The sequence below is a fragment of the Nannobrachium achirus genome (genome assembly GCF_963921795.1).
Source record: "Nannobrachium achirus genome assembly, chromosome: 2".
In the NCBI taxonomy this organism is placed as follows: domain Eukaryota; kingdom Metazoa; phylum Chordata; class Actinopteri; order Myctophiformes; family Myctophidae; genus Nannobrachium; species Nannobrachium achirus.
This window is the reverse complement of record NC_137811.1, coordinates 67,494,995-67,508,382: the sequence shown is the minus strand read 5'-3', so window position 1 is coordinate 67,508,382 and position 13,388 is coordinate 67,494,995. Positions and strand designations below refer to the sequence as shown.

Sequence of the window (13,388 nt, the reverse complement as noted above, 5' to 3'; positions counted from 1 at the left end):
TCACAACGCATCGCATTGTTTTCAATAGATTTTGACCATTAAATGAGAGACGGGGATGTTTTGGGGGCCAACAAAACAAACACATTTTGTCAAAAAATGTACATATATCGTAGTGTAACGTAAACTACAGGGCAAAGTTAGCTGTGCCTTTTAACCAAATAAGGCAAGCACTCTTCAATGTAACACTAAAAAGCCTCTCATTACAATGCCAGGCATGTATACTGTATATCCATATTATGCAGGACAATTAAAAAGTTATGTTCCCATCTGCAAGATTCCAAAGAATTAATGGACTAGCTCGAACCTCAAGGTCTTTTTTCCCCCAAACGTCTACATTACAGGCAACCATATAAAACTGTAGAGCAGTGGTTTTCAAGGGCCATTATTTATTTGGCATTTGAGCCACGGACCACCATTTGATGAGGGTTGTATTTTGATTGTCTTATGTACCAGCTCTTATGCCTTAACTTACAGGCCTGTCCATACTGTCTCCGACCACCAAATATTTTGTCTTGTCGTCGACTTTCTCACGTGCAGCTTTCTGAACTCTAATTGTAGTTGAACCGGACCTTTCCGACGAAAGTTTCGAAAGTCGGAGACAGCTATGGACAGGCCTTTAAGTTAAGGCATAAGAGCTGGTACTCTCAGACCCAAAACCTAGAATATTTTGTTATCGTTGGATACGATGTTGTCCACAATTCCATGCTGTGTTGATGTTGGTATACAGTACCAACGGAGAGATAACAGGCAAGCGTTGATCAAAAAAACATTCTTTGTTCTCTGATTGTGTAGACTAAGTAATGCATTATGTTTAACATTAATTCTTGAGATTTTAATTCCAGCCTCTCCATTTAGCCGGAGACCACCTGGAACCACCTCAAGGACCTCTAGTGGTCCGCCGGTCCATTAGTTGAGAACCACTGCTGTAGAACGTGGGAGAAAATGTGATGAAAAAAAGAAGGCGTGTGGGCGAGGGTCATCACTTCTAATTCCCTGTGAGACGGACCCCGCGGACCTCCCACAGCAAAGAGAATCCCCACAGCTAATGAAGAAAGGTCATATTCCACTTTGCACTAGCACTCCTCACAGAGAGCTCTGCCATGCGTGCAGACGTTTTGCTGCTCCCACCATACATACCTTCCAGGCAGCGTTAGGGCTTTCGCCAAATATTAGAATATTCGAATATCAAAGTCACTATTCGACACTGTTCACCGAAGTCGAATATTCGCTTATTTTAATTTTTGTATCGTTTTCTCTTTAAAAAAAAAAATATATATATATATATATAAATATATGTATATATATATATATATATGTATATATATATGTATATATGTATATATATATATATATATATATATATATATATTTCTTCATGGTTTATAAAGCTTGGCTCGGTTCCACAGATAAATATTGTGAAAATAGCAGATCTAGATCGGCTATTTTCACAATGTTCGCCTCTTCCTTACTTAATATTTGACAGTTTGTCCAGTCCTGTCGAATATTCGACTATTCGAATACTTTGAGGTCGAATAATTTGAATACTAAAAATCACTATTCGTGAATGCCCTAGGCAGCGTATGTAGCGTCGCTGTCGGGTGGAGACCTTGTATGTCCAAAATCGTTGTTTGATTAGGCCTATTTTGAGTGCTTTTCCCGATTAAAGTCAGGATTTCAAACCCAGCCGCGGAATACTTTTCCCGATTAAAGTCGGGATATCGCATTTATATATTAGATAACAGATAGCGTGCAGTCATTGGGACCTGCGGGTGATGCTCATCTCCCGTGATCCTTGACGATCGCCGAGAAACGTTTTCTTTTTTCTTTTTTTTACCAGCCCGTATCTAAGTGACGGAGAGTTGTGGTAACAATTTTTATTTTGCGGGTGAAAGAAATATAACAGGTGTGGCTTCCCTGTACAAATTATATCTATTGATAGAAAGTTGCAAAATGTGCAAATTTTTGAAGGACGTGTTGTACGGTGTGTCTGTCTGGGCTACGAAGCCTGATATTCCCTATCAGAATACTTGGAAGCCTTATAGAAATCCATATTTGGTCAAGGCTGACACCACCAATATGACATCAGTTCTTTCTTGGAGACCAGTCTGGAGTCATGCTATATTGATCAGCCCTCTCTGTATTTGGGCAAAAACTCCATATTTGGGCGGAATTCTGGATACATACATGCATACAAACACTGTTCAAGACAGCTGACCTATTCAGTGCCACGTTATAAAAAGAACATTGAAACGAAAGAAAGAAGGATAAACGATGCGTGAAGCCATGTTGGACAGTAGTGTACTCTGTCTGTTTGATGTAGACGAGACGCTCACCGCAGCAAGGCAGCGTGTGACCGCAGAAATGGCAGAGCTCCTGAAGGGGTTGGCGAGTCGGGTTCGTGTCGGGGTGGTTGGGGGGTCGGACCTGGATAAGATCAAAGAGCAGCTCGGAGACGATGTGATCCAGAGTATGGACTATGTATTTGCAGAGAATGGTCTGGTGGCATTGAAGAATGGAGAACCACTCTCGGCACAGTCCATCGAGGCCCATATGGGAGAAGAGTTTCTTCAGGATTTCACAAATTTCTGTCTGAATTACCTGGCCACGATTAAACTCCCCAAGAAAAGGGGAACGTTCATTGAGTTCCGTAAAGGCATGCTGAACATTTCACCCGTCGGGCGAAGCTGTACGCAAGAGGAGAGAAGAGAGTTTTCTGAGTTCGACAAGACAGAACGAGTCAGAGAGAAATTTGTGTCCGTCCTGAGGGAAGAGTTCAAAGGAAAGGGACTCTCTTTCTCAATCGGAGGTCAGATTAGTTTCGATGTGTTTCCAGAAGGTTGGGATAAGAGATATTGCCTGGGGATCGTGGAAAAGGACAACTTCACCACCATTCACTTCTTTGGAAACCAGACCAAACCTGGTGGAAACGACTACGAGATCTACTCTGACCCGCGTACCATCGGCCACGAAGTCTCCTGCCCTGAAGACACGCGGAAACTCTGTCAACAGCTGTTCTTCTCATGAGAGAAAGAAGGATGAATTCCATCAAGAACTGCTCTTTTCAGAATGGAGTGATATAGATTTAATTGTGTGGAATTACGTCATTGTTAGTACATTTGTGTTGATGGATTTTTGTGTGCATTAAAAACATGAAAAATATGTGATTTTTTTATACAAACTAATAATAAACAGATCGCCAGTCAGTATCTATGTAATGACATCATGCAATGACAGCAAATTGTCGTCACTACTTAGTGAATGGGCAAATACATAATGTCATTTGGCAACGTCTTTTCTTTAAACCGCCTTTACCCGGCTTTCTCTGCGAATTACTTGGAGAAAATGATTCATTCTCTCTTGATGTGACTTGCCAATTCAACATCAGAGATGACCGGATTAGGTGCAGCGATAGGTGTTATCTCCTTCACAGTGCAGGCCACAGCCAACGTCTGAATCAAAACGCAGAAATGGAGGCACTCTACCATCAGACAAACAAGCAAATTCAAGAGGTTCAGTCTCATACGGGTAGTCTGGAGTACACTGGAGTACACTTGCTGGAGAATGGTAGGATTGCAGGATAGTTGGTTTCTACAGACCCGTTTTATGAAGCCACTTTTTCTGCAAATTCAAGTCCACCATTTTGGAACTTCCGGTCCAGAAAAGCAATCGGAAACGAATGCTTTTGGCCGGTGAATGCTAACCTGGTGAAATGCTAACCTGCCGACGCTGGCGAATGCTAACCTGGTGAATGTTAACCTGCGGGGAACATAGAACCTGAGGAACATAGGGAGGACCCCGTCCAGGGGTCTTCAAGAGGGGGTCCTCAGAGTTACTACAAGGGATCCTCCAAATCTTTGTGTGATAGAAACCATTTTTATCTCCTTTTTTATATTAACCACTTGAACCCTAGCGTCCATATTTAGCCACTTTAGCCAAATAGCAGATCTACAAGCTCACAACGCCTCGCAGCACGAGGCCTTGTGAGCTAGTAGATCTGCTTTTTTTGGCAAAGAGCTTTGGTGTAGAGGAGAAAAAAGGATTATTATTAACTCGTTGAGCGCCAGCGCCCTCTAGGGGCCATAGAATGCCAGCGCATCTCCCATAGGCGAGCGCTATAGCTTCCAGGACCTTACCTTCCAAGACCTCACGTATGCACGTTCATGCACGTCATGGACATCTCCCGGAGGATAATGCTAACAGAATGGCTATCCCCATCTTGTCATTTTAAAGATCATTTTTCGGCGATTTCGCCGTAAATAAACCTCGCGACACCAACCTAAGAACACAATCCAGAGATATGGCCCTTCAAAGATGCTGTGTTTCATTGGATTCGGCGACGATTCGCGGCGGCGTTATCGGCTAACGGCCGGCATGGGGCTGCCCGGATTGGGGACACTAGCTTGAAAATTTAGGCCGAGGCTTCAGAAGGCCTCGGATCATTTTATTCATTTAATTAAAAAAGCCGAACATGTCCGGGATAGGCACACTGGATTACGTTCTGGAAGCGGCGCTGAACATTTGGTGAACATTGGGGGTCTCAAAAATGTATTTTAAACCATTTTTAATGGAATATATCGTCGGACCATGTAAAATGGCTAACTGGCTAGCGGCTAGCGAGCCAGGACCACCCACGACTCTACAAGCAGCTCAGGGTAAGTCAATTAATAAAAAAAAAGTTGTATTGGACTGAAATAAAGCCGAACTAGTTCGGGATAGGCACTGGATGAGTTAAGTATTGACATTTCAAGCAGTTAAATATCTGAAAACACACATTAACAGTGGCGCCTACTGGCTGACCTACTGGTCCGGACTCCGGAGTCTCCGGACGCCACCAGGCTACACAAAGCCCATGTGGTATACATGGGCTTTGTGTAGCCTGGTGGTGTCGCCGGTTCGATTCCCAGTCCAGACGACCTTTTCCGCGTGTCACTCCCCGTTTCTCTCCCCATTTCCTGTTCCATTTTCCTATCAAATAAAGACATAAACCCCCCCCCCCCAAAAAAAAAACAAAAAAAAACACATTAACACAAATCCAACATACACTTACAATCGTGCTGTCAAACGATGAAACTATATGGAATCCTAGTCTTCACAATCAAACAGCAAATCATCCCAGTGCCACCTAACCCCCATCTACCTGTTCCGCCTCACCTCTCCAGTCTGCCCATATACGAACCCCTGGTCAACCACATCCACGTCCGACAATCACCTTCACGCCCAACCATCAGACCCGTTGTTCACTAATGAAAACGGAACGGTAGTAGCCTAACGCAGCACGGTTCCATCTCCAACTCCGCCAACTTCTCACCATACTTGAGTGAGATACTTGTGTAGCACTGACTAGCATTGATTGTTTGAACACTTATGTTTGGCACTGCATTGATAAGTTGTGCTTTAAGTATGATTTGTGTTGTGACGTGATATTCTTTTTTTTCGTATAATTTTTATCCCACAATTTTGTAACCCATTTTTTCACCCAGTGCCAATTGCCTATTGTAATCCTGGGCTCTGCTCTCCCTCTGCCGCGCCTGGGGAGACAACGGACTGACCTCATGCTTCCTTCTATGCATGAGGAGTCCAAGTTGCTTCTTTTCACCAGACAGTGGAGATTTCCCTGGTTTGGACGTAGCGCGTGGAAGGAACACGTTATTCCAACCAGTTCCTTTCCCCTCCATCAAGCGCCCCGGCTGGCCTGGGGGAGGCATTATTGAGACCAGGATTACTGCATGTTTTTGTGAGGGTATCAACCCTAGGAAACACAGGGAGAACATGCAAACTCCACACAGAAAGGCCCTATCGCCAACCCCACCTAGGGTGTGGGTGCTGATAATGCGGAGGGAGGAACACGCCGCCAGTGCCCACAGCGTCCCCCGGCGGGAATCGAACCCAGGACCTTCTAGCTGTGAGGCGAAGCGCTAACCACTGCACCACCGTGCCTGTGACGTGACATTTATGAGCGTTGACTGTTTTTGACACTTTATGTACAGTGTATATTCTTCTTTTTGTTATGCCTTGCTCTTTTTTTCTTACTTCTCTGTAACTTTGTAAACCTTAAAACTGCTGTGCTGCCTCTGGGCGACTGATTTTCCCCCTTGGGATAACAAAGGTATCTATCTATCTACCACCTCAGGTTTCTTCTCAGGCCATTCGTTCTGGCCGAGGCCTCCAGGACCGCACCGTCTGCTAGGCAGATGGTCATCCTAAGCATACCAAAGCTACGTAGCCTACGCACTAACCTCCACAACCTCAGAGCAGCAGCAGCCCACAATGCCCTAGTCTAGCAGTGGCCCTTCGTCTCTCTTTTGGGGGGTTCAGTCCACGTCTGCCGTGCTGACGACGACGCGACGCGACACAAGCCCCTACCCCAAAGACTCCAGGGTCATCGGCTCTCCCCGGAACCCAAGCCCCCTCCCCACATTAATTAAAGGAGGCCACAATAACATACCTGGCCTGGTGGAGACCTGTGCTCGAAAGAGCACTGCTTCTTGTTGTTTATTCTTTATTTCATTAAAAACCCTTAAAGTTCATAACAATGTGTTTGTTCGATTAGTGAATGTCTGGCCAAATCCCCATTGTAATCAATGAGGTGGTCATTGTTCTGCAGCCATTAGGGGGGGAAATAGCGACACCTTCTAGGCCATTAATGAGAACTGCAGGGCTGAATAGCACTCATTTGGGGGTCCTCCCTATGTTCCCCAGGTTCTATGTTCCCCACAGGTTAACATTCACAAGGTTAACATTCACCAGTGTCGGCAGGTTAGCATTTCACCAGGTGAGCATTCACCAGCGTTAGTTTTACTGAGGTTAGGGTTAGGGTTAAGGTTAGGTTTAGGTGATAAGTGGGGAACATAGAACCTGGGGAATATAGGTACGGTCCCCTCATTTGCTTTGTATCCAGCGGAGCTTCCTTGCCTGGTTTAGATATACAAGGTTTCAGTGTACTGTTTATGTCTTCCAGAGTGGCTATAGAAGGCATTAAGAACATGTAGCTGATCTCTTCAGGACAGAAGAGTCTGGAAAGCAACGTCGGCGTTGTTTGTCTGTGGTCTGCCGCTGGGAACACAAATTCTACTGTTGCCAGCAAACTCTGTCAGCATGTCTCGACTGCCACTCACTGTGCTGGCCTGTTATAATCCCACAACGACAACAACAAATATAACCACAACAACAATAACAACAACAAAACCAGATGTTCAGATAACACTAGCAAAACTACACGCATTACAGGCCTAGCTGGAAGCATGCACCGTGATGCACGGGGAGTTGTTTCCCTTGCTGCTGTCGCCAAACAGGGTGGAAAGTAAACCTCCGGTCTCTCTGATCTATTATGCAAAGTATCTTGAGACAACTTGCTGTGGTTTAGCGCTATAAAAAAATGTACATTGAAATGTGTCCTGCATAGATAGCCTACAGTGCAGTATTTACAGAACAATCTAAAAACATTGAATATTGTGTAAAAAAACATCACAGATGCCCTAGCACAGTGTTTCTCAAACTTTTTGGGTTTCAGTATCCCTTTTCCTGATTGCTGAATCCAAGTACCCCCATTTCATCGACAACAACATTTTGATGAGAACAAACTGACATCAAAAGTCTAGTTTTAAGTCATTATGTTGAAAATAAAAGTAAGAGCCTGTTTTCTATTCAGTAACAGTTGTGCTAGTCAAAATTCATAATTTGGTTTAAACCTTACAGAGCAGCACGTTCACATATTTGTCAATGTTTTATCATTAAACATAACAGTTTCCATTTTACATTTTCTCTCAAGTACCCCCTGTAGTACCTCTGCATACCCCTAGGGGCACACGTACCCCCATTTGAGAAACACTGCCCTAGCACCCCAAATCATAACTGACTGCGTAAACTTCCCACTGGACTCCAAGCTACTCTGACTTCAGAAGGTTGTCATTTAGCCTACTCTATTATAAATCCTTGTTTTGAGTGGTCTTCTGCAATATTGTAATATTTTGAAATATGGACTTTTGATATTCATGAGCTGTATGCCATAACAAATCACTGAATGTGCAATGTATGTATCTAGATAGAACATGTGAAAGTTTCAAGGAAATTTACTTTTACGAAATATTCTATTGTATATCGTCTCTGTTGGGTGGACACCACATTATGTCCAAAACGGTTAATACTGTACTGTTGGTTTGTTTGCAGAGAACACTGTTGCTTCATTGAGTGAGTCATCTTTGGGGGATCCCCCTGGGGGGTCCCGACCGACAGTTTGAGAACCACTGGACTAATGCATAACTGATGCAAATCCTTTGTATTTTTTTCTATCATTATTTTTGCTCCATGTGTGCATCTGTACAGCATTCAAAACAGTAGGATTGCTTATTGTCAAGGACGGAATGAACCAATATTACAGTGCTACATTACATTTGGTATAACATGGTTCTATTGTGAAAATAGCAGATCTACATGCTCACAACGCCTCGCGATGCGAGGCGTTGTGAGCATGTAGATCGTCTATTTTCACAATTTCTATATATTTGACAATTTGGACAATGTTTAATTTGTCATTTTAGAGGTATTAAAAAGTCCTTAAATTGGCATTTTAGAAATTTGAAGATACCCTCTATATACTTAAACTTTATGTTGGTTTGTTTACATTTGAGTGAGAAAACAATGTTGCACACTAAGTTAATCATCTGGGGACCCCCTGAGTCAAGTCGATTTGCAAAAATCACAAGTCGTTAATGCCCTAACCTATATAACACCAGGAAACATCTGTGTCATTTAACATTTTAGCATTGGCTAATCAAAAATAGCAGATATATAAGCTGAGCTTGTGCAGCTGCCATCTTAGAAAAATCTTAAAAGTGTTTGGAGAAAAATCACATCCAGTGTGAAGTGAAGGGTGCTATTTGTGGGTTCATTTCATTAACTCATTCCCTGCCAGGCCCGATAGTCCCGAGATTATTCCAATGTCTTTCCCCGCCAGGCCCGATAGTCCCGAGAATTAAAAAAAAAAAAAAAAATTCAAAAAACTTTTTTTCAAATTTTTTTTTTGACCCCCAAAAATGGAGTAGGCATGATAGCAATCGCGAAATTGCATGTTTAACCCCCATAGCAACCCCATCTTTCAAGCATGGCAGCCATTTTGGCAGCCATCTTTGTTAAACATAGTGGCTGTTATCTCATGAATGCCTGAACGGATTTCCATTCGGATTTTTTTGTTTGAAAGCTGTGAGCAATGTGAACACACGTGGTGCATTATCTAGGCATGGGTGTGCATGATCCGTGCACTATGAATTACATGGAAGTCTATGGAGACGAATGGCAGGTGGGAGTACGGAGGTATGTTAAAATGGCGGTCAATGTGTTAATGTGACCCTGGCCATATACGTACAAACAGACACCAACATGACCAATGAGAGTCCGGACAGACACGGGACAAACATTCAAAGCCAGATGTAGGAGCGGTTAGCAATACAATATGACGTCATTCAGAGGTTCGGGGAGGTTCGTGATTTTCTTTGCAAGGTAGGCCTATATGTAATAACATGTACTAAAAGTTTGAAATTCAACTCCCGGGGGAAACCACATAAAAAGCTAATGAAAGTTTGGGTCCCATTAACCCATTAACATTAACTAAAAAATAAATCTGCTTCAAGTAGCATGTGAGGGGGTCAACTAGGGTTTTTTCATGATTCTGAATCCATTGCTTTTCACAGTTTTGCGGGAGCCGTTTTAGCCCAAGGAATGTTTTCGTGCAAAACAAATGCTTGCAATGGATTCAGAATCATGAAAAAACCCTGGTCTGACCCCTCACATGCTACTTTTATTTAGCATTTGGCCTGTATGTAAAGTTAATGGGACACAACTTTGTATGAGGTTTCCCCCGGGAGTTGAATTTAAAACTTTTAGTACATGTTATTACACACCTTTAGAAACACATGGGTGAAGACATTTCTTGGTAACGATTAATTTTAGTTCCCAGATTTGACAAATATCTGATAAAATGCCCTTACTAAAATGTGAAACTTGGGAGGTACAAGGTTTCTAGCCCGACGACAGTGACGACATAGCGTACCTTCCAGGCAGCAGATCCTCCATAGGCCGGAGTGCGTGAGGGCCCCGGGGTCCTTCTTGTCCTTGTTGTGCGGGTCGTCCGCCGACATGTTGGCCGTGCTGTTGCAGATCATGGCGCGCGAGTAGAGCCAGTAGTCCGTCCCGATGGCCACCGTCATCAGGCCGAAGGAGGCGAACGCCCCCACCGTGGTGAGGAGGATCTGGATGCCCTTCTCACACACCATGCCTGGATGAGGGGGGGGGGGGGGGGGGGGGAGGAGGAGGAGGAGATGTTGAGAGCAGTGATGAAGAAGTACTTAACTCTCTTACCGTCGAACAAACGCTCGTTCTTTTATCCTCCGCGCCATAACGAGCGTTCGTTCTTTTACCTGTCTGAGCACTGTAAGCAGATGAGGGGTGGCGCGGGTGTGTACAGTAGCAGCAGCTCCTGTAACGCTAGTCTCAAATCTGGAGCGCACATACCCGATGTTTCCTGTTGAGATTGGCACATTTCACCCAGGTGATAATAAAACAATTCACAGGAGGCAAGCAGTGATCACCCCATGATGCGCACTGCAATGTAGTTTCAAAAGCACTACATTGCAGGCGCTTTTTGAGAGTGAACAAATAATAAGACACGTGTGACATGTGTGATCTGGGCAGCTTGCCCCAGGAAATGTGCCAATCTCAACAGGAAACAACGGTAAACAACAATGGCGGCGAGATCACTTTTCTCCTCCATTTCTATATGCCTGGATCTAGTTTCTCCATTTCTATGCCTGGATCTAGTTTCTCCATTTCTATGCCTGGATCTAGTTTCTCCATTTCTATGCCTGGATCTAGTTTCTCCATTTCTATGTCTACGACTGGTGCAACCGAGGGACGGAATCGCCCGTTCAACTTGCTTTTTTTGTCGGAAATAATGGATGGATATTGTTTTATAAAATCGCAAAAGGTAAGCTACTTTTATGGCATTAAAAGACATCCTTAGATCCTTATAAAAGCATATAAATGGCGGTAAAAGAGTTTAGTAAAAGTATCAATATTGCAATGTAGAGCCACTTGCTTACAAGTAGACGTCCCGTGTTCGATGAATGTACAAAAAAGTTACTCATTGTGAAAATAGCAGGACTTTGTGGGTGTTGTCCTTTTAGTCAGTTGATCTACAGGCGCACAACATGTCGCTTCGCGCAGCGTTGCGAGATTGTAGATTGTAGGCTATTTTCACTACTTTATTATATATATTTTTTAATTCAAGGAATTTCTTAGATTTGTTTGTTTGTTTGTTTTAAAATGTATACAATTATTTTAAAAAGCGATAGTAAAAAAAAAAAAAAAAAAAAAAAAAAAACGGGAAGGGATTTTTAAATGCGTTCGTGACCCACAAATGGGTCTCGAGTCAACCCCCGAGCCAACCGTTGGGGAACCAGAGCACTGGAACACCGGTTCCTTTTTTTTCCTGAAAAGCTACAGTTTCAGACGTACAGTACGTTCAGAGTTTCCCCCTCCACAGCGAACGGTGTCTTTCTCAAGTTCATATTTTGGATTGTTCCGTTTCATTTTTGGCAACGTAAACCGTATACGCTTTCTCCTGCCAATAAAAGCCCCATTTGAATTGAATTGAGAGTGTGAGAGAGAGAGGAACACGTTTAATCGTTGTCGGGGTGGAAAACCTTGTATGTCCAAAACAAGGTTTTGGACATACCGCATGAAAATTCATGCGGTAGCCTGTGAAACCATATCTCACATATTTTTGTACTTTATATTGTACGGATCATTTGTACCCTGAACTGCTGTTATTTGCATTTGGTACTAATCAAGTCTGTCTGTCTGCCTGTCTCCCACAACACCAAAAGGGCCGATTTGCATTCACCTGGGTGGGGCTGGGGCAAAAGTCACAGGGCACTATCTTTGTGTAGGAATGTCCCCTGCTGTGTTCTATTGATAAGGTGTTTTCAGTCAACAAAGGCCCTTAGGGGCAGAGGCCTTTTGGCCACATGCAGATGCTAATCTAATCAAACTGTCTGGACAGGTTGAGTTTGAGTCCGCCTTCATTTGCTTTAAAAGACCATAGAATTTGTATGTACTGTGTGCATTTCCCGGGAGGCCGGCAGGCTGACCGGTTGTTCTAGAAGGCTCATGCCTGATAGGCTTCATATATGCAATAAACCTGACTGGAAACTCTGACCATCTCAACATCTTTGCCTGTCTGTTCCTGATTGCCTGCTACTCTGTTTCTTAACATCTCCTCTCCAAGCAACAAAGTTGAGTAGATAGGTGAACTCATAGACTCTAAGATACGTCATAAAATAGTGGGGGCTCTAATATGGGTACTAATCTACGCCAGGTATTTTTCCTGTGGTGAGTTTTCTATTTTGGCTTACTATGAAGGCAGGATTTTTATTTGTGCGTCGTTTTTGTCAAAGGACTCGGGACCGTGTACGAGCTGTGTGTTTTTTCCTATTTTTCCTCTTTGTTGCGTTCGACGGAGGAAGTTTTTTTTGAGGAGCTGTAGCTTCAGTGTCAACGAGCACCTCTCTGGTCGAGGGAGGATGACGGACGGACGGCAACGTGGGAACCCGCAGACCGCGGCTACACTACAACAGCGGTGATGACGACAACGCGACGGAGGACGCCGTGCGGGTGAGAGATGTCCACGACGGCAGCGGCTGCCTCAACTCGACTCATCTGCAAGCCAGGAACCTCGCAGCGCATGGCTGTGATGATGCTACGCTACATGGCCTCACAGATGGACCTCTGTGATTTGGAATTGGAGAAGAAAAAGTGCGGTGAATCCATGTCTGGTTCACCGCAGGGGGGAGAAGTCAGCAGATCGATCCAGTCGGACAGTAAAAACTTTTCGGGAACAATAGCAGCAGCAGTAGGCCTAGGTGAGAGCCAAGGGAGGTCCGGTGATTTTCGTTCACCCGGGATCATGGGCTTTCCTGCCGCCTGTCTGTAGCCTACAGCACATCACCCACCAAAGCTCAATGCAGGGCCGAGGGGGGGTGTTGGAACTTTTCAATCGGGACATTCCATTCCACAAAGCGGCAGTAGGTGAGACAAGGACATTTTTGTGAGAAGACTACAGAAGCGACATATACGAAGAGGTCAATTATTTTTTATTCAATATCATGTAATAATAATCAGTTAAATGTATGTATGTATTTTATGTTCTTGGTGATTTTTAGCTAAAGCAAATGAACATGGGGACCATTAATCGGAGTCCCTATACTAGATCTTAAAGGCATATTTGCCAGGAAATGTTGTGATTATTTTCTATTTGCGGCCTAAATTCTGCGTTTCTTGGAAGAGGTATTACAGGACTGCACCGGATATAACGTAGAGTGTGGGTACGCGGGTCA

At 43.8% G+C, this 13,388-nt stretch overlaps 3 protein-coding genes across 3 annotated transcripts in view; 2 read left to right on the top strand and 1 right to left on the bottom strand.

Annotated features, from left to right (window-relative positions):
- The window catches only part of ccdc106a (coiled-coil domain containing 106a), a 366,031-nt gene that overhangs the window by 135,168 nt on the left and 217,475 nt on the right, over positions 1-13,388 (top strand). The gene's annotated exons all lie outside the window — the stretch shown is intronic.
- Positions 1-13,388, bottom strand: part of cacng8b (calcium channel, voltage-dependent, gamma subunit 8b) — a gene marked incomplete at both ends in the record, with an annotated part of 55,273 nt that overhangs the window by 27,762 nt on the left and 14,123 nt on the right. Inside the window, one exon of the mRNA XM_080745936.1 lies at positions 10,046-10,270. Within this exon, the coding sequence (XP_080602062.1) occupies positions 10,046-10,270 (225 nt within the window). The remainder of the gene's footprint in view (positions 1-10,045; positions 10,271-13,388) is intronic.
- On the top strand, positions 2,272-3,024 carry LOC308301828 (phosphomannomutase 2-like; the record flags this gene model as incomplete). Its single annotated transcript, XM_080745953.1, has 1 exon — positions 2,272-3,024. The coding sequence occupies one exon, from the start codon at positions 2,272-2,274 to the stop codon at positions 3,022-3,024; it is 753 nt and encodes a 250-aa protein (XP_080602079.1).